General features: G+C 38.3%; 1 protein-coding gene across 1 annotated transcript in view; it reads left to right on the top strand.

The window, feature by feature from the left end:
- The window catches only part of LOC110544256 (vomeronasal type-2 receptor 116-like), a 45,914-nt gene extending 31,040 nt beyond the window's left edge, over positions 1 to 14,874 (top strand). Inside the window, 4 exon segments of the mRNA XM_060366246.1 lie at positions 4,115 to 4,330; positions 5,204 to 5,327; positions 13,957 to 14,054; positions 14,056 to 14,874. Coding sequence (XP_060222229.1) covers positions 4,115 to 4,330; positions 5,204 to 5,327; positions 13,957 to 14,054; positions 14,056 to 14,874 — 1,257 coding nt within the window.
- The last annotated feature ends 10,724 nt before the right edge of the window (positions 14,875 to 25,598 follow it).

The following is a 25,598-nucleotide window of genomic DNA, read 5'->3' as shown; positions in this document are numbered from 1 at the left end:
TTTTGTACCTAAACAATGCCTTTTAATTACACTTTAGACAATAGTACCATCATTTTACACAATGACCACTGAAGCTATTCTGAAAGAGTGTCTGGCTAGTTTTTTAAATTCATTATTATTATTTATTACAATTTACTCACTGTCTATCCCACTTGTAGCCCCCTTTCTCATCTCCTCCCTGTCCCACCCACCATTGCACTTCCCCCCTATATCCCTCCCCTACTTCACTAATAGAGGAGGTTCTCCTTCCCTACTATCTGACTGTAGCCTATCAGGTCTCATCAGGACAACATAAATCCTTTTATCTGTGGCTTAGGTAGACCATCTCACCAGGGGAAAGTGATCAAAGAGCCTGCCACTGAGTCCATGTCAGAGACAGCCCCTACTCCCATTGCTAGGAATTTCCACAAGGAAACTGAGCTGCCCATGAGCTGCATCTGAACAGGGGCATGAGGGCCTCTCTATGCATGGTCGTTGGTTGATTCATCAGTCTTTCCAGGACCCTTTGCGCCCAGATTTTTTGGCTCTGTTGGTCTCTTTGTGGAGCTCCTGTTACCTCCAGGTCTTTTATCTCTCCCTTCTTCCATAGGTTTCCCTGCACTCTGCCCAAAGTTTTGCTATGAGTCTCAGCATCTGCTTTAATACCCTGATGGGTGGAGTCTTTCAGAGGTTCTCTGTGGAAGGCTCCTGTCTCTTCCTTGTTTTATCCTACTTCCAATGTCTATCCTGTTTGCCTTTCTGAATGAGGATTAAACCTCTTCCCACTTGGACATTAGTTTTGTGCAGGGTGATAAATATGGATCTATTTTCATTTTTCTGCATGTAGACATCCAGTTGGACCAGGACCATTTGTTGAAGATGCTGTCTTTTTTCCATTGAATGGTTTTGGCTTCTTTGTCAAAAATCAAGTATTCTTAGATGTGTGCGTTTATTTCTGGGTCTTCTATGCAGTTCCATTGATCGTCCTTTCTGTTTCTATGGCAATGTCATGCAGTTTTTATTATTATTGCTCTGTAGTACAGCTTGGGATTGGGGATGGAGATACATCCAGATGATCTGTTGTTGTACAAGATCGTTTTGGAGATTCTGGGTTTTTTTGTTTTTGTTTTTGTTTTTCCATATGAAGCTGAGAATCCTTTTTTCAAGGTCTGTAAAGAATTGAGTTGGTATTTTGATGGGAATTGCTTTGAATCTCTAGATTGCTTTTGGCAGGATGGCCATTTTCACAATGTTAATCCTTCCAATCCATGAGCACGGGAGCTCTTTCCATCTTCTGATATCTTCTTCAATTTCTTTCTTCAGAGACGTAAAGGTTTTTTCAAACAGGTTTTTCATTTGTTTGGTTAGAGTCACCTCAAGGTACTTTATGTTATTAGTGGCAATTGTGAAGGGTGTTGTTTCCCTGATTTCTTTCTCAGCCCTTTTGCCTTTGGTATACAAGAGGGCTTCTGATTTTTTTTTTTTTGAGTTGATTTTGTATCCTGCCACTTTGCTGAAGGTGTTTATCAGCTGAAGGAGTTTTTGGTTGAATTTTTGGGGTCGCTCATGTATAGTATCATATCATCTGCAAATAGTGACACTGACCTCTGTTTTTCCAATTTATATCCCTTGATCTCCTTTAGTTGTCTTATTGTTTTAGCTAGGACTTCAAGTACTATGTTAAAGAGATATGGAGAGAGTGGGCAGCCTTGTATTGTCCCTTATTTCAGTGGGATTGTTTTAATCTTTTCTCCATTGAGTTTGACATTTGGTATAGGCTTGCTTATATTGCCTTTCTTATGTTTAGGTATGTACCTTGTATCCCTGATCTCTCCAAGACTTTAAACATGAATAGGTGTTGGACTTTGTCAAATGCTTTTTTTTTTTTTTTGGCATCTAAGGAGATGCTGGAGAGGTTATGGAGAAAGGGGAACCCTCCTCCATTACTGGTGGGAATGTAAACTGATAAACCACTTTGGAAGTCAATCTGGTGCTTTCTCGGACAATTAGGAATAGTGCTTCCTCAAGATCCAGCTATACCACTCCTAAGTATATACCTAAAATTTGCTCAAGTACAAAACAATGACATTTGCTCAACCATGTTTGTAGCAGCTTTATTCATAATAGCCAGAACCTGGAAACAAACCAGATGTCTATCAACGGAAGAATGGATACAGAAATTATGGTGTTTTTACACAATGGAATACTACTCAGCAATCAAAAAAGAGGAAATCACAAAATTTTCATGCAAATGGTGGGATCTAGAAAAGATCATTCTGAGTGAGGTATCCCAGAAGAAGAAAGACATACATGGTATATACTCACTCATATAGTCCTAAAAGATGTGATAAACATAATGAAATCTATACATGTAAAGAAGATAAACAAGAAAGAGGACCAGGGTTAAGATGATCAATCCTCATTTAGAAAGACAATTGGGAGTTGCATTGGACGTAAGAGAAAACAAGCAACAGGACAGGAGCCTACCTCAGAGGGCCCCTGAAAGACTCTACCTAGCAGTGTATCAAAGCAGATACTAAGACTCATAACCAAACCTTCAGCAGAGTGCAGGGAATCGTATGAAAGAAGGGGGAGTTAGTATGACATGGAAAGAATAGGAGCTCCACAAGAACCAAATATATCTGGTCACAGGGTCTTTTCTGAGACTGACACTCCACCAAGGACCATGAATGGATATAACCTAGAACCTCTGCTCAGATGAACCTTGTAGTAGCTCAGTAACCAATTGGTTTCCAATAGTAATGGGAACAGAGACTACTTCTGACTAGAACTCAATGGCAGTCCCTTTGCCCTCCCCATTCCTCAAGAAAGTAGCAGTCCTGCTAGGCCACAGAGGAGGACTTTGCAGCCAGTCCTGAAGATACCTGATAAAACAGGGACAGATGAAAGGGGAGGAGGTCCTCCCCAATCAGTGGACTTGGAAAGGGGCAGGGAGGAGATCAGGGAGGGAAGGTTTCAGAGGGAATGAGGGGTTGGGATACAGAGTTAATAAAATGTAACTAATAATAATAATAAAATAAAAAAACAGTAAAAAAAAAGAAAATTAACTTAAAGATCAGAGCTATTTTCTTTTTTTGTTGTTTGTGGGTCTTTTTTAAATTTTTTATTAATTACAATTTATTCACATTGTATTCCCCCCATAAGCCTCTCCCTCCTCCCCTCCCAATCCCACCTGCCCACCCCTTTTTCAAGCATGTCCCTCCCCAAGTCCACTGATAGGGGAGGTCCTCCTCTCTTTCCCTCTGATCTTAGTCTATCAGATCACATCAGGAGTGGCTTCATTGTCATCTTCTGTGGCCTGGTAAGGCTGCTCCTCCCTCAGGGGGAGGTGATCAAAGAGCAGGCCAATCAGATTATGTCAGAGGCAGTCCCTCTTCCCATTACTATGTAACCCACTTGGACACTAAACTGCCATGGACTACATCTGTGCAGGGGTTCTAGGTTATCTCCATGCTGGGTACTTGGTTGGAGTATGAGTCTCTGGGAAGACCCATTGGAAAGTGTGCATGGAATCTTATGTAAGAAGTGGAAAATAGTAAGATCTGGAGAGGACAGAGCTATTTTCAAATGATGGAATTCTCTTATGTAATAAAATAAAAAAGAAATATATTTATATATAAAAAAGCCTCTTCCCTATGGTCCTTCTTGTTGTTTAGCGTCTTTACGACTATAGATTTTAGTGTTCATCCTATATGTTCATCATACTATGTGTTCATCATCCTAGTGTTCATCATATTATATGACTAATATCCCCTTACAAGTGAGTATATAAAATATGTGCCTTTCTGCTTCTGGCTAACTTCAATCAGGATGATCTTTTCTATGGCCATACTGCCATGAACACACCCTATCTTGTCTGACTAGCTTTTAAAGAAATTGTTGCTTGCATGAGTCAGCAGTCATTGATCCACTATGTGTGGTTCTAAGTTTTCTCTTGAAGTTGAATGCTCATTCACTAGGACACTAATCAAGGCTTCTATTTACTCCACATGATTTAAACCTTAATTAATGTTGAATTTCACATCAGAGATTGAAAATAATAAGCTATTCTATAGCACAGGTTTTGCTCTGCCTCTTGGACACAGTTTAATATAAATTCATGAATCTCTTTCAGCTTAACTCTTTCCTGAGGGGCATTCATGTGAGAGACAATATGGGTTTATATTGGAGAGAAAAGTTAAATGAAGAATATAACATCTATAATCTTTGGAATTTTCCAAAGGGTCTTGGACTAAAGAAGAAAATAGGAACTTTTTCTGCAAATACTCCTCAGGGTAAACAGTTATCTTTATCTGAGCAGATGATACAATGGCCAGAAATATTTTCAGAGGTGGGTTATATATTATGTCAAGGCTTCAAGCTCAAGTTGATAATAAAATTATGATTATTGATATAATGACACCTGTTGTCTGACCCAAGACACATTGCTCTCTATTTGCCAGTATAAAATACGATAAAATAAATATTAACATATGATTTTTCCCCTTCCTTGATTCAGATCAATGGAAATATTTAGAGTTAAATGTATACTAAAGTTTTCTCATATAAGGGTTAATTTTTTTTCAAATTGACACAAATTTGGGAAACTTTTGTTTCAGGGAATTACAGTCTCCATAATGTCTCATAGATTGATGTAATGAAGAAAAATCTCTCATTTGGGATTAACATTATGAAACAATACAAAATTATTGTTGCTTTTATTAAACACCATGACCAAAAGTGACTTTGAGAAGAAACAATATATTTTGGCTTATGGTTCCAGAGTTATGAGAGTCCACTATGTATGGCAGCATGACAGCAAGGGGTATCCATGGAAACAGGCATGGAACCAAAGACAGAGTTTATCTGTTCACACACATTTAAAGTAAGCAAAATGTTGGAAATAATGCTGCTCAATGCATTAGTTAGTAAATACAAAGTCTGTATCAGTCTGGAGAGACCCTATGCCTTTCCAAATCTTCCTTCCCAGTAACCCACTTTTCTCAAATTTGTCCCAAACTCATTAAGTTTCCAAATTCTCCAACATTGTGATAATACTCAGACTAATCTTTAAACAGGTTTGTCTTCTGAAGGATATCACATTTCTAATTTTTTATATTTATAACAAAAATTCATGAAAATTCATTGCATAATATTAAAAACCCTTTACTGTGATTTTTCCTGAAACTGTAAATATTAGACAATGTTCTCTTATTCTTCGTAGATTCCTAAGTCCGTGTGCAGTGAGAGTTGTGGGCCTGGACTCAGAAAGGCAACTCTGGAGGGCAAGGCTGTTTGCTGCTACAACTGCATTCCTTGTGCAGAGAATGAGATTTCTAATGAGACAGGTAAATGAAGGTTTTATTGAAAGCTTTCATTTTCTTCTACCCAGGATTCCTTAATATCATGACAAATGAAAATTGAATAGAAGTCAGAGATAAATATTTTTCTCCTTTTGTTTAGGAACTTAACTATCATAATTCATCACCTTTGAAATAGCTCACCAGAGCAATTAAAAATCATATTTGATTTATATATGTGATCCACTACCACTATTCATTGTAGAAAATATTTTCCCATGTATGTAGCAGTGTGTTTTATTTCACTGTCCCATTTAACATATATTAATTAAGTATCAAAGACTGATATTTTTCAAACTGTGTTTCAATGACTTTTAAGAGTTATACAAGATTCAGATCTATTGCATTAATTTATTCACTGTGTGATTATTTCTAGCTCATTTTAAAGATGGTTTTTGTCATTTTTGTTAGTTTTTTTAATTTATTAATTACACTTTATTCACTTCGTATTCCCCCTGCGGTTCCCTCCCTCCTTCTGTCCCAATCTCTCCCTTTCTCCTCCCTCTGCATGCATGCCCCTCCCCAAGTCCACTGATAAGGGAGGTCTTCTTTCCCTTCCTTCTGATCCTAGTCAATTAGGTCTCATCAGGAGTGGCTGCATTGTCTTGTTCTTTGGCCTGGTAATGGTGCTTCCCCCTCAAGAGGAGGTAATTAAAGAGAAGGCCAATCAGTCAGAGACAGTCCCTGTACCTATTACTATGGAACCCACTTGGATACTGAACTGCCATGGGCTACATTTGTGCAGGGGTCTTAGGTTATCTCCATGCATGGTCCTTGGTTGGATTATCAGTCTCAGGAAAGACCCCTGTGCTCATATTTTTTTTTTTTTTTGGTTCTGTTGCTCTCCTTGTGGAGTTCCTGTCCTCTCCAGATCTTACTGTTTCCCACTTCTTTCCTAAGATTCCCTGTACTCTGCCCAAAGGTTGGCCATAAGTCTCAGCATCTGCATTGATAGTCTGCAAGGCAGAGCCTTTCAGAGGTCCTCTGTATCAGGCTCCTGATTTGTTCCCTCTTTTCTCCTTCTTCTGGTGTTCATCCTTTTTGCCTTTCTGCCTGGGGATTGAGCATTTTAGCAAGAATCCTCCCTCTTGAGTAGTTTCTTTAGGTGTACAGATTTTAGTAGGTTTATCCTATATTATATGTCTATATGAGTGATTATATAGCATGTGCATCTTTCTGCTTCTGGGATAGCTCACTCAATAATTTGTTTGAATGTATTTTGATTATATTCACACCTACCGCTTTTCCTACATCTATTCTTTCTCTGCGAACTACCCAAATTTGTGTAATTAACCTATGTAATCTTTGATGCTCGTCTGCTCTTGGGCTTATGGATGTCACATGAGGGTTGTTAAACAAACACCCTGAAAAAGAAAACTGACTATCCTCCCAAAAGCTCTCAGTTTCCAATTGCTCCTTTTCTGGGGGTGTTCCAATGTCAACTCTTTATGCAGGATTTTTGTCTGGCTTAAACCAGCAGACATCTATTGCATTGCCTCAAGTGCTATGAATTCATAGATTGAACTACTCTATGTGTACAGAAAACCCTGTTTTATTGTAGTACTCTTCAGACTGCAGGTCTTGTTAGCTTTCTCCCCTTTCTTAGAGAAGAATTTTTCAAACAGGTTATTTTGTTAGCCAACTCTTTAGAAAAGATTATGAGGTATGGCATTTGTGTGTGTGTGTGTGTGTGTGTGTGTGTGTGTGCATGTACTTCGGGCAAGCTTTGAGGTTTCAAAAGTCCATTCCACATCCAGTCTCTCTTTTCTCTCTGCCGCTTGCTTTAAAATTATTATGCAAGTGCTTATCTGTTGTTCCAATGTCATCCTTGCCTCATTGCAGGTGACGGGGAATATGTATATCCTCTCCTACCAGATCAATTCTTTCTTCTCTAACGGCCCAAGTTTGTATAATTAACCTATATAATCTATGATGCTCATCTACTCTTGAGTGTGTGGATGTCACTTGAGAGTTGTCAACAAACCCTCAATAAAATATGCCCATGTATGTATTCATGTATGTATACATGTATGTGTGTGTGGCACTTTGTCACAAAGTGAGAGGTGAATGGATCCTGTGCATTATAATAGTGGTTGTTCACATACCAAGACCAAATCAGATTGGATTTCTGTTTAATATCTAAACTTAAAAACAGTATGCATTTCTTCAAGTGTTTCTCTTCCATTCTATATTCCTCTACAGAAAATTCTTTGTTTAGCTCTGTACCCCATTTTTAATTGAATTTTTTGATTTGTTGCTTTTTTTGATATAATTCTATTTTAATTACAAACAAATTTTAAAAGTTTTTAAAATAAGAAAAAAATTAAGGTTATTTTTAGAATTGTAGAAACCATAGACATTTCTTTTACTGGTGGGAAAATAGAGAAAACTATTTCACAAGTTTTATATTTTTATATAGATTCAACATGATTTACCTATGTAGAAGGTACACTATACAAAATGACAAATAAGTGGCTTTGTGCCTGACAGAGAAAATAACCCTCCTTCACCCTGATGGTATATAATTGCATTAGAACACAAAGTTTGCTGTGTGTCTTTTTTTTTTTTTTCAATGCAGTTTATTCAGGAACCTTGAACAATCATCTGACCCTGGGGAAAGCCAGCCCACAGCTTAAATAGCCTCTGGGTAGCCAACCCAGGCATGCCACGTAGGCAATGCAGATAGGTCCACATACATGGAAGCAAGCCAGATCCTCAGCCTTAGCCAAATGTGGAATTGTTCGTGACAGAGAGCACTCACCAGGAATTTTTCCTGTGCTGCAAATCTGTCTAAACAATTGTCGAGCTATATTTTAGGTAATTGGACTGGAGAATTCGATACTACGATGGAGCAGCTGAGAGTGGCCATTGTCACAGTAAATTCTACCAGAGTGGACGCAGGACTAGCCACAGGATTATCATCATGGATTGCTGCAGCCATGAATCATCTGAAGGAATGGGCGGGCATGGGAGCGTTAGCAGGCCTTCTGGTATTGGTCTCCTTGGTTTGCCTGTGGTATATATGCAAGATTAGAGTCTCACAACAGTGTGATGCAGCCATGATCATTCAGGCCTTTACAGCCATTGAAGCAGGACATTCGCCCCAAGCATGGTTGGATACCATAAAAAGCTAAAATGTTACGCTCAGGATGCAAGGCTAAGCACTGCACTCAGGGTCAGCTGCTTTCGACCCAGAGAAGAGCATGTCTGATTGCATGTGGGTTGATACCCCAGGTCCCGCCGCTGAGAAAAAGGTATCGGACGGGTCTGATGCTCTTTGGGTGGATGACACCTAAAGGAACATCGGTACAAAGTCCCAATTTATTTCTAATATCAGAGATCAGACCTCTACTCTTGCCTGATGCGTCTAAAACAAAAAGGGGGATTTGTTGCTTTTTAACTTCTTTCATTCTTTATATATCTTGATATTAGCCTTCTGTCAAATACAGGGTTGTTGAAGATCTTTTCCCAGTCTGTAGACTGCCGATTTGTTCTGATGACAGTATCCTTTGCTTTAGAGAAGCTTTTCAGTTTCATGAGGTCCCATTTATTGATTGTTGCTCTTATAGCCTGTGCTGTTAGTGTTCTGCTCAGGAAGTTGTCTCCTGTACCAGTGAGTTCTAGGCTCTTCCCAACTTTTCTGTCTAACCAATTTAGTGTGTCTGGTTTTATGTTGAGGTCTTTGATCTACTTGGACTTTAGTTTCGTGCAGAGTGATAAAAATGGATCTATTTGCATTTTTCTACATGTAGACATACAGTTAGACCAGCACCATTTGTTGAAGATGCTGTCTTTTTAAAGCACAATGTCCTTAGTCATCAGGGAGATGCAAATCAAAATGATCCTGAGATTTCACACTACACCCATCAGAATGGCTAAGAACAAAAACTGGAGAGGATATGGAGAAAGGGGAACCCTCCTCCATTGCTGGTGGGAATGTAAACTTCTACAACCTCTTTGGAAATCAATTTGGCGCTTTCTCAGACAATTAGGAATAGTGCTTCCTCAAGATCCAGCTATACCACTCCTATGCATACATCCAAAATATGCTCAACTACACAATGAGGACAGACATTTCTTCAACCATGTTTGTGGTAGCTTTATTTGTAATAACCAGAACCTGGAAATAACCCAGATGTCCCTCAACGAAGGAATGGAGTCAGAAATTGTGGTACATTCACACAATGGAATACTACTCGGCAACTGAAAACAAGAAAATCATGAAATTTGCAGGCAAATGGTGGGAGCTAGAAAAGATCATCCTGAGTGAGGTAATCCAGAAAAAGAAATATACAAATGGTATATATTAACTTATAAGTGATACTAGACATATAGTATAGGATAAACCTTCAAAAATCTGTACATATAAAGAAGGTGAACTAGAAGGAGGGCCCTGGGTAAGTTGATCAATCCTCACTCAGAAAGGCAAACAGGACGGACATAGCAAGAAGAAGAAAACATGGAACAGGAGAGGAGCCAACCACAGAGTGCCTCTGAAAGACTCTACTCAGCATTGTATAAAAGCAAATAATGAGACTCATAAACAAACTTTGGGCAGCGTGCAGGGAATCTTAGGAAAGAAGGGTGAGATTATAAGACCAGGAGAGGACAGGAACTCCATATGCATAGAAACAGCACCAAAATATCTGAGCAAATGGTCTTTTCTGAGACTGATAATTCAAACAAGGACCATTCATGAATATAATATAGAATCCTGGTTCAGATGTAGCCCATGGTAGCTCAGTGTCCAAGTGGGTTCCTTAGCAAGGGGAGCAGGGACTGTCTCTGACCTGAACTCAGTGGCTAGCTCTTTAATCAGCTTCTTTGGATGGGGGAGCAGCCTTGTCAAGCCACAGAGGAGGACATTAAAGCCAGTTCAGATGAGACCGGATAAGCTAGGGTCAGATGGAAGGAGACAAGGACCTCCCCTATCCGAGGATTTGGAGAGGGGCATAGAAGGAGATGAGGGAAGAAGGGAGAAATTGGGAGGGACTGAAAGAAGGGGCTACTCCTGGGACACAAAATGAATAAACTCTAATTAATATAAAAAATAAAAATTTAATTAAAAATATTTTAAAAACCTGTATGTATAATAAACTATTAAAAAAACAGTATGTAGCTTAAAGAATGGCTAAACACCTAGGTGTGGTATAGCTAGATCTTGAGAAAGGGCTATTCTTAATTGTCTGAGAAAGTGTCAGATTTATTTCAAAAGTGTTTGTACATGTTTACTTTCCCACTAGCAAAGGAGGAGGGTTCCCCTTTCTCCACATCCTCTCCAGTATGCATTGTCACATGAGTTTTTGATCTTAGCCATTCTGATGGGTGTAAGGTGAAATCTCAGGGTTGTTTTGATGTAGATTTCCCTGATGCTGATGGGCATTGAGTCAGCACTCAGTGGTTGACTCTATGATCACCTCCCCCTTAGGGGAGAGCAACCTTGCCAGGCCACAGAGGAGGACAATGCAGCTAGTCCTGAAGAGAACTGATAAGCTAGAGTTCCCTAACAGTGGACTTAGAGAGGGGAAGCAGAGGAGATGTGGGAGGTGGAGTCGGATGGGAGGGAATGAAGGAGTGGGTTTCAGCTGTCATAAAAAATGAATAAACTGTAATTAATATAACATTAAAAATTAAATTAAAAACTAAAAGAGAAAAAACACACTGTATATATAATAAATAATAATAATGAATATTTAGAAAACAGAATGGCTAAACACTTCAAATTTAAAAATACTGTTGATTGAAAGTTGTACAATAACTTGACACTGTTTTTTTGTTTGTTTGTTTGTTTGTTTTAAATTTTTCATCAATTACACTTTATTCATTCTGCATCCCCCCATAAGCCCCTCCCTCCTCCCCTCCCAATCCCACCCTCCCTCCTCCCTCTGCTTGCATGCCACTCCCCAAGTCCACTAATAGGGGAGGTTCTCCTCTCCTTTCTGATCTTAGTCTGTCAGTTCACATCAAAAGTGGCTGCATTGTCCTCTACTATGGCCTGGTAAGGCTGCTACCCCCCAGAGAGAGGTGATCAAAGAGCAGGCCAATCAGATTATGTCAGAGGCAGTCCCTCTTCCCATTACTATGTAACCCAATTGGACTCTGAACTGCCCTGGGCTACATCTGTGCAGGGGTTCTGGGTTATCTCCGTGAATAGTCTACATGTAGAAAAATGAAAATAGATCCATACTTGTCACCCTGCACAAAAGTGAAGTCCAAGTGGATCAAAGACCTCAACATAAAACCAGACACATTAAATCGGCTTGAAAAAAAAAGTGGGAAATACCCTAGAACTCATTGGTACAGGGGAAAACTTCCTGAACAGAACACCAACAGCACAGGCTCTAAGAGCAACAGTCAATAAATGGGACCTCATGAAACTGAAAAGCTTCTGCAAAGCAAAGGACACCGTCATCAAAACAAAGCGACCACCTATAGATTGGGAAAGAATCTTCACCAACCCTTTATCTGACATAGGACTCATATCCAGTATATATAAAGAACTAAAGAAGCTGAAAAGCAGCAAACCAAGTAATCCACTTAAAAAATGGGGAACAGAGCTAAACAGAGAATTCTCTGTAGAGGAATACCGAATGGCAGAGAAGCACTTAAAGAAATGCTCAACCTCACTAGCCATTAGGGAAATGCAAATCAAAACAACCCTGAGATTTCACCTTACACACATGAGAATGGCCAAGATCAAAAACTCAAGTGACAACACATGCTGGAGAGGTTGTGGAGAAAGGGGAACCCTTCTCCACTGCTGGTGGGAATGTAAACTTGTACAACCACTCTGGAAATCAATCTGGCGCTTTCTCAGACAACTAGGAATAGCGCTTCCTCAAGATCCAGCCATACCACTACTGGGCATATATCCAAAAGAGGCTCAAGTACACAAAAAGGACATTTGCTCAACCATGTTTGTAGCAGCTTTATTTGTAATAGCCAGAAGCTGGAAACAACCCAGATGCCCCTCAACTGAAGAATGGATGCAGAAATTGTGGTACATCTACACAATGGAATATTACTCAGCAATGAAAAATAAGGAAATCATGAAATTCGCAGGTAAATGGTGGGATCTGGAAAGGATCATCCTGAGTGTGTTGTCCCAGAAGCAAAAAGACACACATGGTATATACTCACTCATATAGACATACAACATAGGACAAACCCACTAAAACCTGTGCATCTAAAGAAACTAAGCAAGAGAGAGGACCCTAACTAAAATGTCCAATCCCCATCCAGAAAGGCAAAGAGGATGGACATCAGAAGAAGAAGAAAACAGGAACCAACCTAGGAACCTACCACAGAGGGCCTCTGAAAGCCTCTGCCCTTCAGACTATCAAAGCAGATGCTGAGCCTGATGGGCAACTGTTGGGCAGAGTGAATGGAATTTTATGTAAGAACTGGGAAATAGTAAGAGCTGGAGAGGACAGGGTCTCCACAAGGAGAGCAACAGAACAAGAAAATTTGAACACAGGGAACTTCCCAGAGACTCATACTCCAACCAAGGACTATTCACGGACACTGTTTTTTTAATGAGAGATATTAATTCAATATTATTAATGAAATGAAATTGAAAATCTGGTGATGAGCTCTGGGATTAAGAATTATAGAACTATTTGTACATAGTGATAATGTAACATATAAATTAGGGTGCATATATTTTATGTCAAACCAAATGTGCACAAAATTTCAAGAGCAGAGTACCATGTAACTGTTTTCTAAAGTCCTTGAATTCCTCTCATGTGGCTCTTCCTAAATTTCATGAAATGTTTCATTGGGTATGTTTTGAGCATTTTGTAATGTAATAAAGTCTATTCACTAAAACTCTGGAGGAGAATGCACAGAATTTGAAACTAAAAGGAATTTTAAAATACATTTATGACTAACGTGCAAAAAACATTATCTGAAAATTATTGCAAAAATTTTTCCTCTTATGTAAATTTCACAGGTCAAATTCATAAAGGATATTTTGACATGGTATCACAATTAATTAAGGTAATTTGTGAGGTGACACAAGGGCCTAGGTAGGTTTATACAGTGTAACTTTGTATTCTAGTTACTTCTAAAAGAGTCACAAAAGACAGGAAAGAGAGGAAAGGCATTAGATTTATTCAGTTTCAAACACTATAAAGAAGATAAAAGGGCTGGTGAAAAAGCTAGTAGCAGTTGAAGGAAACATGAAGATAGACATCACTTTTCTTTAGGAATGTAGACCTTGAAAGTCTAAGTGTGTTCCAACTGAGGTCATCCCAAGCATTTTACAATACCAGCACGGAAAGGACTCAGTAGTTAGTAAAATGTAAAAAGGAAAGATAGAAAACACATTAAGTTGGAGTGAAAGCTGAAGGAAATGAGGGAGTATGATGGTAGCAAAGAAAGATGGGTTGGATTAAAATTTATTATATTTAAACACAAATATTAAAGGAAATTTCTAAGGAAGAAGGTGTGCTCTATGAATCTGGAATTATTCACAACAGTGGTCTCATTACTTTGTCCCTGAGGAAACAAAATAAGATGACTTCAGTGTCAATCCCATGAGCATGTAGTAAGTGATGTCTCAGAATAAAAGGGAGCACCTCAACATGTCCTCATGTTCATCTTCATTTCTAACCAGATGTGGATCAGTGTGTGAAGTGTCCAGAAAGCCATTATGCAAATACAGAGAAGAACCAGTGCCTCCAGAAGGCAGTGAGCTTTCTGGCTTATGAAGACAGACCCCTTGGGAATGGCTCTCACCAGCATAGCCCTGTGCTTCTGTGCAGTCACAGTCATTGTTATTGGGGTGTTTGTGAAACACAGAGACACGCCCATTGTCAAGGCCAATAATCGAGCTCTCAGTTACATTTTGCTCATCACACTCACTTTCTGTTTCCTCTGTTCTTTGAACTTTATTGGCCAGCCCAACACAGCCACCTGCATCCTGCAGCAGACAACATTTGGAGTTGCCTTTACTGTGGCTCTTGCCACTGTGTTGGCCAAAGCTATTACTGTGGTCATTGCCTTCAAGGCTACTTTTCCAGGGAGAATGGTGAGATGGCTGATGGTATCAAGGGCCCCAAACTACATCATTCCTATTTGTATTCTGGTCCAACTTTGTGTTCTTTGTAGAATATGGATGGCAACCTCTCCTCCATTCATTGACCAAGATGATCATATTGAACATGAACACATCATCATTTTGTGTAACAAGGGCTCAGCTCTTGCCTTCCATTGTGTCCTGGGATATCACTGCTTCTTGGCCTTTGGGAGTTATACCATGGCCTTCTTGTCCAGAAATCTACCTGATTCATTCAATGAATCCAAATTTCTTTCGTTTAGCATGCTGGTGTTCTTCTGTGTCTGGGTCACCTTCCTCCCTGTCTACCACAGCACTAAAGGGAAAGTCATGGTGGCTATGGAAGTTTTTGCCATTGTGGTTTCCAGTGCAGCACTCCTTGGCTTCATATTTGCCCCTAAGTGTTATATTATATTGTTGAGACCAGAAAAGAACTCACTTCAACATATCAGGGGCAACACACATTCTAAAAAATAATAAGCCTCATAAAACATAGTTCAAATAAATTTATCTTCTATGATAAGAACATAGTACAAGATTTGAGTTCATATTCCATACCACTCAAAACATATGTTATGCAATATAATATGATTTTCATTATGTCAGATGTTATTTCTTTTCCAGTTTTACCGTGCCTTAGTGTGAGAGCCATTTATTTTGTTCATGTTTATAAACCACAGTGTACTATATGTGTGATTAATTTCTAACTTTATATCAAGCTTCTCAAGGAACTTCTATGTAGAGCAGGATATGATTTGTTTATCAATGTCTGCTCTTTGGTGAATGAACTGCTCTGAATTTGAGAATTGGTGGTACAACAACTGTACCATGGCACAATTTTGCATCCTTCTTTGATATAAACTGTTTATTTTCAAGTATTGATTTAATCTGCTTATGAACTTGATGTATATTCTTTCCTCTGTTTGAATTACTAATATATTTTTAATATAAAAAATGCATTCTAATAGCCATACTAGAAATTTCATTAGTATGTAAGTATCTTGCAATTTTAGTATACATTCAATTTTCAATAGAAAATATTTACAAATGGATAACATGGTATTTCCAAAGCTTGCAATGTATTAAAAGAAGTTGTTATGCTCTGTGTTTATGTGCTCATACTAATGTCTCATTTGAGCCAAAATTATAGAAATAATAAATAAATAAGAGGATAAAAGTGGTGGCAAAACTTCCTCAAAGAGTCTGTCAAGACATGACAGACTTATAGTCTTCCAAGACATGGACAAGTCACACAAAAATGAAACAGCCCTCCTGAATCAACATACAGACTATGCTGGACTTTAGAGTGATGGAGTTCCTTTGTGTTGTTTGTGTTGCAGTACGTAACCACCAATAATTTTTTCTCCTCTAAGTTATTGCAACAAGTTTAATTCACCAAGTTGGACTTTTATATGATCATTACTTTTTTCTCTCCTTGGTTCCCTGTCTGGGGCTCAGTAGATACCTGAGCCACATGAACTGAGAAAAAAAACAGTTACACTTGATCACTTTTGCAATATTCCTGATGTGTGTTCAAATTATTTAAAGCACTGTGGTAATTCAACTGCCATGAGGTCATCATTGAGTTAAAAATTCCTGAATGAAAGAAAAGTTGGACCTTCATTTTCTTGAATTCTAGGAAGTCTTTTATTTCTGTATTTATTTCTTCTTTGACCCAGCTATCATTGAGCAGCAAGTTGTACAGTTTCCATGTGCTCTTAGGCTTTTTTCTAATTCCATTGTTGTTGAGGTCCACCTTTAGTCCATGATGGTCATATAGAATACAGGGGATTATTTCACTCTCTTTGTATCTGTGACCAACTATATGGTCTATTTTGGCAAAGGTTTCATGAGCTTCTGAAAAGAAGGTATACTCTTTTGAGTTTGGGTGGAAAGTTCTGTAGACATCTATCAGGTCCATTTGATTTAAGACCTCTGTAAGTGCCTTTATTTCCTTACTAGGCTTCTGTCTTGATGATCTGTCCTTTGGTGAAAGTGGGGTGTTGAAGTCTCCCACTATCAAGATGTTGGGATCAATGTGTGATTTAAGTTTTAGTAATGTTTTGTTTATGAATGTAGGTGCTCTTGTATTTGGGGCATAGATGTTCAGAATTGTGATGTCCTCTTGGTGGATTTTTCCTTTGATGAGATTGTAGTATCCCTCCTCATCTTTTTTGATTAATATTTTTCAAAAGTCTATTTTATTAGATATTAGGATAGCTACCCCAGCTTGTTTTCTGGGTCCATTTGCTTAAAAAACAATTTTCCAGCCCTTTGCTCTGAGGTAGTGTTTATCTTTGTTGAAGAGATGTGTTTCTTGGATGCAGCAGAATGTTGGTTCCTGTTACCACAACAAATCTGTTAGTTTTAGGATACAACATACCCTAATTTATGGGAAACATTGAAAGCAGTGCTCAGAGGAAAATTCATAGCACTAAGTGCCTTCAAGAAGAAATTTGTAACATCTCATAAAAGCAACTTAATGGCCCAACTGAAAGCCCTAGAGGAAAAAAAAAGAAGCAAATACACCCAAGAGGAGCAGATGGCTGGAAATAATCAAACTCATGGCTGAAATCAATCAATTAGAAACAAATAAAACTATTCAAAGAATCAATGAAACCAAGAGCTGGTTCTTTGAGAAAATGAACAAGATAGACGAACCTTTAGCCAAACTAACTAAAAGGCAGAGAGAAATTATCCAAATCAGCAAAATAAGAAATGAAAAGGGGGACAGAACTACAGACACCGAGGAAACCCAATCATTAGGCCGTACTACAAAGCCTATATACCACAAAATTCAAAAATCTAAAAGAAATGGATAATTTTATTGATAGATTCCATTTACCAAAATTAAGTCAACATCAGGTAGAAAGATTGAATACTCATATATTCCCCCAAGGAAATGGAAACAGTCATCCACAATCTCACATCCAAAAAAGCCCTGGGCCAGATGGATTCAGTGCAGAATTCTACTAGACCTTCAAAGAAGTGATAACTTCAGTTCTCTCCAAACTATTCCACAAACTAGAAAGAGTAGGAACATTACCAAACATATTCTATGAAGACACAGTCACCTTGATACCTAAACCACACAATGACCCAACAAAAAAAGAAAACTTCAGACCTATATCTCTTATGAACATTGATGCAAAATTACCCAATAAAATACTTGCCAATGAAACAAAGAAGACATCAAAGATATCATCCACTACAAACAAGTAGGCTTCATCCCAGGCATGCAGGGGTAGTGGTTCAATATACAGAAATTCATCAATGTTATCCACCATATTAAAAAAACTGAAAGGAAAAAAAACCCACTTATTAATCTCCTTATATGCTGAAAAGCATTTGACAAAATCCAACATCCATTCATGTTTAAAGTATTGGAGAGATCAGGGATACAAGGCACATACCTAAACATAGCAAAGGCAATATACAGCAAGCCTATAGCCAACATCAAACTCAATGGAGAGAAACTTAAATTGGTCCCACTGAAATCAGGGAAAAGACAAGGCTGCCCATTCTCTTCATATCTCTTCAACATAGTACTTGAAGTCCTAGCCAGAGCAATAAGACAACTAAAGGAGATCAAGGGGATAAAAATTGGAAAGGAAGAGGTCAAAGTGTCACTATTCACAGATGATATGATAGTATTCATGAGCAACCCTCAAAATTCAACCAGAGAACTCCTTCAGCTGATAAACACCTTCAGCAAAGTGGCAACTCAAAAAAATCAACTCAAATAAATCAGAAACTGAGAATCTTTTTTTCAAGGTCTGTAAAGAATTGAGTTGGTATTTTGATGGGAATTGCTTTGAATCTCTCGATTGCTTTTGGCATGATGGCCATTTTCACAATGTTAATCCTATCAATCCATGAGCTCAGGAGATCTTTCCATCTTCTAATGTAAATTACCTTGGAGTGACACTAACCAAGAAAGTGAAAGACCTGTTTGAGAAAAAACTTCAAATCTCTGAAGAAAGAAATTGAAGAAGATATCAGCTTCATATGGAAAAACAAAAACCCAGAATCTCCAAAATGATCCTGTACAACAACAGATCATTTGGAGGTATCTCCATCCCCAATCCCAAGCTGTACTACAGAGCAATAGTAATAAAAACTGCATGGTATTAGCATAGAAACAGAAAGGAGGATCAATGGAACCGAATAGAAGACCTAAAAATAAAACCACACACCTATGAATACTTGATTTTTGACAAAAAAGCCAAAACCATTCAATGGAAAAAAGACAGCATCTTTAACAAATGGTGCTGGTCCAACTGGATGTCTGCATGTAGAAAAATGAAAATAGATCCATATTTATCACCCTGCACAAAACTAAAGTGGATCAAAGACCTCAACATAAAACCAGATACTCTAAATCGGTTAGAAGAAAAAGTGGGGAACAGCCTAGAATTCATTGGCACAGGAAACAACTTCCTGAACAGAACACCAACAGCACAGGATCTAAGAGCAATAATCAATAAATGGGACCTCATGAAACTGAAAAGCTTCTGTAAAGCAAAGGAAACTGTCATCAAAACAAAACGAATGCCTACAGATTGGGAAAGAATCTTCACCAACCCTGTATCTGACAGAAGACTAATATCCAGTATATATAAAGAACTAAAGAAGCTGAAAAGCAGCAAACCAAGTAATCCAATTAAAAAATAGGGAACAGAGGTAAACAGAGAATTCTTGATAGAGGAATATCAAATGGCAGAGAAACACTTAAAGAAATGTTCAACCTCATTAGCCGTTAGGGAAATGCAAATTAAAACAACCCTGAGATTTCACTTTACACACATCAGAATGACCAAGATGAAAAACTTGTGACTACACATGCTGGAGAGGTTGTGGAGAAAGGGAAACCCTCCTCAATTGCTGGTGGGTATGTAAACTGGTACAACCACTTTGGAAGTCAATCTGGTGCTTTCTCGGACATTTAGGAAAAGTGCTTTGTCAAGACCCAGCTATACCACTGCTAGGCATATACCCAAAATTTGCTCAAGTACACAACAAGGACATTTGTTCAACCATGTTTGTAGCAGCTTTATTTGTAATAGCCAGAACCTGGAAACAACCCAGAAGTCCATCAATGGAGGAATGGATACAGAAACTGTGGTATTTTTACACAATGGAATACTACACTGCAATCAAAAAGGAGAAAATTATGAAATTTGCAGGCAAATGGTGGGATCTAGAAAAGATCATTCTGAATGAAGTATCCTAGAAGGAGAAAGAAAAACATGGTTTATATTCGCTTATATAGACCTATATGAAAAAATAAACATAATGAAATCTATACATCTAAAGAAGCTAAAGAAGAAAGGAGACATGGGGTAAGAGGATCAATACTCACTTAGAAAGACAAATGGGATGTACATTGGATGTATGACAGGAGACTACCGCAGAAGGCATCTGAAAGACCATACCTAGCACTGTTTCAAAACAGATACTAAGACTCATAACCAAACCTTCGGCACAAAGGGAGTTAGTATGACATGGAAAAGATAGGAGCTCCACAAGGACCAAGTATATATGGGCTCAGGGGTCTTTTCTGAGACTGACACTCCACCAAGGACCATGTATGGATATAACCTCTGCTTGGATGAAGCCCATGGTAGCTCAGTAACCAATTGGTTTCCCATAGTAAGTGAAACAGGGTCTATTTCTGACAGGAACTCAATGGCAGGATGTTTGACCTCCCCACCCCTCAAGGGACTAGCAGTCCTGCTAGGCCACAGAGGAGGACTTTGCAGCCAGTCCTGAAGATAGTTGATTAAAACAGGGTCCGATGAAAGGGGAGGAAGTCCTCCCCACTCAGTGGACTTGGAAAGGGGCAGAGAGGAGATGAGGGAGGGAGGGTGGAATTGAGAGTGAATAAGGGAGTGGAATACAGCTGGGATACAGAGTTAATAAAATGTAACTAATAATAAAAAATAAAATTAAATTAAAAAATAAAATAGAAAAAGTAAAAGAAAAGAAAAGTTGGTTATGTTGCTAGCATAATCAGAAAACCTGAGGAAAGACATGAAGTCTATAAAATGAACAACATTGATACAAATAGTGGTAGTCATTGAAGAGTACTGAGAAGAAATAGACAAGATTAAAGAAAAGATTGTTTGCTTGATGTTTTGATTAGACAGTATCATGTAGGACAAAATGGCCTTGAACTTCCTGTGTTTTTTTTCAATCAATTAAATTATTATTATTAATAACAATTTATTCACTTTGTATCCATGGTATAGCCCTATTTCATCTCCTCTCAGTCTGACCCCCCCCTTGCTTCTTCTCCCCCTATGTCCCTCCTCTAGTCCACCGATAATGTAGGAAGTCCTCCCATTCTATCTGACCCTAGCCTATCTCTTCTCATTAGCTCTGGAGGCATTAACTTTCTTTGTGGCCTGGAAAGGCTGCACACCCCAGGGAGAAGTGAGCAAAAAGAAGGCCACTGAATTTATGTCAGAGACAGCGCCTGTTCCCCTTACTAGCGAACCCACTTGAAAATTGAACAGCATATTGGCTTCATGTGAGCAGGCATTCTAGGTCTTTTCCATGTAATGGTCCTTGGTTGGAATATCATTCTCTACAAGCCCCTCTGGGCACAGATTTTTGGCATTGTTGTTTTCCTTGTGGAGCTCCATTATCCAGAATCTAGAAACAATCTAGATGTCCCTCAACTGAAGAATGCATACAGAACTGTGGTACATTTACACAATGGAATACTACTCAGAAACTAAAAACAAGTACATCATGAAATTTGCAGGCAAATGGCTGGAACTAAAAAAGATCATCCTGAGTGAGGTAACCCAGAACCAGAAAGATTCACATAGTATATCCTCACATAGAAGTGGACATTAGCCATATAATATAGGATAAATATAGTAAAATCTATAAACCTAAAGAAGCTAAACAACAAAGAGGACCCTAGAGAAGAGTCTGAAACCTCACTCAGGAGAGCAAGACAATAGATATTGGAAGACATAAAAGACAAGAAACAGGACAGGAGCTTTCCACAGGAGGCCTCTGAAAGACTCTGCTCATCAGCATATCAAAAGAGATACTGAGAATCATGGCTAAACATTGGGCAGAGTGCAGGAAAACTTCTGGAAGAAGGAGCTGGAAAGACCTAGAAGGGATAGGAAATACACAAAAAGACAAACAGTGCTAAAAGTCTGATCTCAGGGGGCCCAGTAGAGACGAATATTCTAACCAAGGACCATGCCTAGAAAGGACCTAGGCACCCTGCCTAGAGGAAGTTGATAGGTTGCTCAGTTTCCCAGTGGGTAGCCTAGTAAGTAGCCAGCTCTTTGATCACCTTTCCATATGTGGTGCAGCCCTGCCAGGCCACAGAGAAATATGATGCAGCAAACCCTCATGAAAGCTGATAGGCTAGGGTCAGATAGCAGTGGAGGAGTTCCTCCCATATCAGGGGATTTAGGGAAGGGAATAGGGGGTAAAGAGGGAGGGTGGTTTGGAAAAGGAAGAGATGAGTGAGGGGGCTGCAGCATGGATAGAAAGTGAATACATTGTAATAAAGATGATAGATAGATAGACAGATAGATAGACAGACAGACAGACAGACAGATAGATAGATAGATAGAGTGTTGGAGGAGAGAATCTCAGGTGATTCATCGAAGAAATCAAATGATCTCTCAGAGAGAAGCTAAAAAATAGAAAATTCCTGATACAAAACATCCAAGCAATCAAGAGCACCTTGAAATGATGACACCTAATAATAACAGAAACAGACAAAAAGAAGATTCCATGCTTCAAGGTCCAGAAAGTATTTTCAACAAAACCATAGAAAAAAATTTCTCCGGTCTAAAAAAATTGATGCCTTAAACATACAAGAGGCTTACAGAACACCAAATAGACTAGGCCAGAAAAGAAACTCTTCCCACCATATTGTAATCAAAACACTGAATTACCAAACAAAGAAAAAAATATTTAAAGCAGCAAGGGAAAAAGGCCAAGTAACATATATATATATATATATATATATATATATATATATATATAGTCCTATCAGAATCACACCAGCCTTCTGAACAGAGACTATGAGACTATGAAAGTCAGAAGCAGAAGGAACTGGGCAGATGTCATTCAGACATTAAGAGACAACATATGTCACCCAGACTACTATAACCAGCAAAACATTCAATTAACATAGATGGAGAAAACAAGATATTCCATGACAAAACTAAATTTAAACAATATATGTGCAGCAACCCTGCCCTAGGAAGATACTAGAAGGAAAACTCCAGCCCAACGAGATCAACTACATTTAGGAAAACATTAGAAATAGATAACTTCAAAACAAAAAAGAAAAAGAAAACATGAACACAAACATACTATCACCAAACACACTATCCACAACAAAAGGAACTAACATTCATTGTTCACTATAACCTATCAACATCAATGGACTCAAATCTTTTTCCTGGTGCTCAAAGCCCTGGTGAAAGAGCATTGATTCTACCTGAATTACGCAGAGGGTCTTTCTCTCATGTGTGCTAATCACAGAGCTATGACACTTTGGATAGAAAGGGTTTTCTCCTGCACTCAGGCAAGACCAGAAATCCTCCATCCCTCCTCCTCAGCTCAGAGTCTGGCAGCACCTGGATGTTCCAGGGAGAAGTGTTCACTTCCTTCCTCCTGACTCAGTGCCTGGTGATATCCTCATACTCCAGAGAGGAACAGTACCACACTAAAGCACTGAGATGAGGTATTTGTTGAAAACATCCCATTTAGCAAGGCTCTTTCTCTCAGGACATTGTACTGTTGTGAGTCTCTGCACTAGTTTCACTTTACTGGAAGAAAATGTTTCTCTGATGATGGCTGGGTGAGGCAATTATGTATGAGTATAGCAGAATGTTATAAGGATTCAGAGTAATTTAATTGATATGGTTTTTATTTTAGCAGAACAAATACATTTGTTTTTCCCAAATCCTCTGACCTATATTATTGTAGATTCTTGGCCACCTGAACAGTGTCAGACATGCATTTCATTTCATGGTATTTGCCTTGAATTCAATCAGAATCAAGTTACATAGCTTTTGAAGCACTGTTGGATCAGCAAATCATACAGAGAGATTATCATTGTAGGTCATGAAGGTTTATGCTGAGTTGGAGTTTACCATTCTTTGGTAGTTTGTAGAGTACCTTACAGTACCATGAATATTAATCATTAGGGTTGGAGCATCTCATTAGATACCAGCTCTTCTTCTCTGTATAACATAAGATATAGAAATGTTGTTTGCAGCAAACCAACTTATCAGTTTGTGGAGAGCAATAAATAGTGATGGCAATAGCCTGTGATGTTTGCAGATTCCCATGGAGGTCCTTGGGCCAGTAACTGAACAAAATGTACATCATTCCTGGCATTAAAATTGTCACTTGATCAACCAATATGTCTAACTGGGGATTATCTCATCATTATTTGATGACTACAGTTATACTCATTTTTCTTTGAAGTCTTTGTATTTACTCATAATTCCCATATTTAAGTTCTTTCCCAAAGTTTAACTATACTAAAGGGCTTATGGTATCAGTCTTACTGGGTTCTGCTAAAGTATGTTGTCATGTTTATTCATGATTTTTGTTTTTTGCATTTTAAATTTTTTTTATTCTGGGACTACAGTTGTAATGTGTTAAGAGTTGCTTGATGTCAGTATGTGATCATATTTTTGTTGAGTGGATATTCTGCCCTTTGACTGTTATAACCCTCTCTGTTTCCTAAGCATTACCTGTGGATGTGGGTCCTTGGGTCCAATGCTACTATGGCTACAGGAGGTTCCTAGGACAAAGTGTTTCTGATTATCTAATCTGACACAAAGAAATTTAAATGACCTAGAAGAGGAGGTCTATTCTCAGCTGAGTGTGGCAACTGGGTGTTTGGTAGAAAGTATTCTTGGGTTCAGCAGTTCTGTCTGAGACATGTTTGGCCAGAGAGATGCCTAGTGTAACTGTATCTGGGTATGGATGTTTGACAGAATGGGATAGAGTGTCAATGGAAATGAAATAACCTGGGTGTGCACAAGTTTACTTTCACTACTTAAGAAAAGAAAGATATGAAAGTAAGCATAGTTTATTTAACCTGGTTCAGTCCTTCTACTAAAAGGTGGAGCAATGCAAGTCTGTATTAGACAGTTGTACAATAAAATGAAATTCTTTAGGTTGTCTACCACAGTTAATCTTTTTTTCACACTTTAATTGTACATATATTTGAGGTTCTGTTCATGGTACATGAATATATTATGTGTCATCCATCAAGTGAAAAAAGATTCAATTTAACCTATTTATGATTGTGTTATAGTTTTTGTTTTGGTTGCTGCATTGGTTTCCTGTTCCCATTCTTCCATTCTTCTTAAAGAGTTTATATATTAGGGCATCCATTCATTGCTATACTATAACACATATAGTTTTCACTACTATATCATACTCCTATGGACTTGATAATAGAGCCCTGCTAAGAATAGCTTGCTTTAAAAAGTTGTGTAATAAAACAATCAAATACTTTTTAATTATAAAGGTATATGAAGAAATGGTAGGGATATCTAATTATGCTTATATACTCATAAAAAGGTAAACCCCACTGTTCAAGATGTAGGGACTGATTCTGATATAAAAATCAATACAATGAATTATACAGCATAAAAGAAGACATTAGTAGTACAAGATTCAAACCTCCAAATATAAAGAAGAATTGATTGATACATCAATCAGATGATACAGAAGAGCCATTAATTTCCCTGAAGTGAGAATAAACATGTTTTGGTGTGTGTGTGTGTGTGTGTGTGTGTGTGTGTGTGTGTGTGCTCACCTGTATAATACTGATATGCTGTTGTACATATATGATAGAAGTAAGCATGTTAGACTTCAGCAGAGTACAGGCCAGGAGGACATGCACATATATTTTGATTTTTAAACAGTCTGATGTCTCATTCATTTATTGTAGTTATACATACAACATTTTCTTTGTGGCCCTTTCTTTTTAAACTAGTAGGACTCTTTTGATGTAACCTCTGGGGATCAGTCTAAGTTGTTTCATATAAAAGTTTCTTGCTTCATCTTTTTAGCCAATTTAGCCTGACCCCAAGCTCTTGGCTGAAACCATAGTAACTTTGGCTAATAAAGAAGATCTGCAAACATATTTTCTAGCTTGTTTTTGACCTAAGTAGATGGGCTCAGATGGA

The sequence above is a fragment of the Meriones unguiculatus genome, chromosome 14 (genome assembly GCF_030254825.1).
Source record: "Meriones unguiculatus strain TT.TT164.6M chromosome 14, Bangor_MerUng_6.1, whole genome shotgun sequence".
Classification (NCBI taxonomy): domain Eukaryota; kingdom Metazoa; phylum Chordata; class Mammalia; order Rodentia; family Muridae; genus Meriones; species Meriones unguiculatus.
The sequence above is the reverse complement of the archived record's forward strand: the minus strand, read 5'-3'. Positions and strand labels throughout refer to the sequence as shown.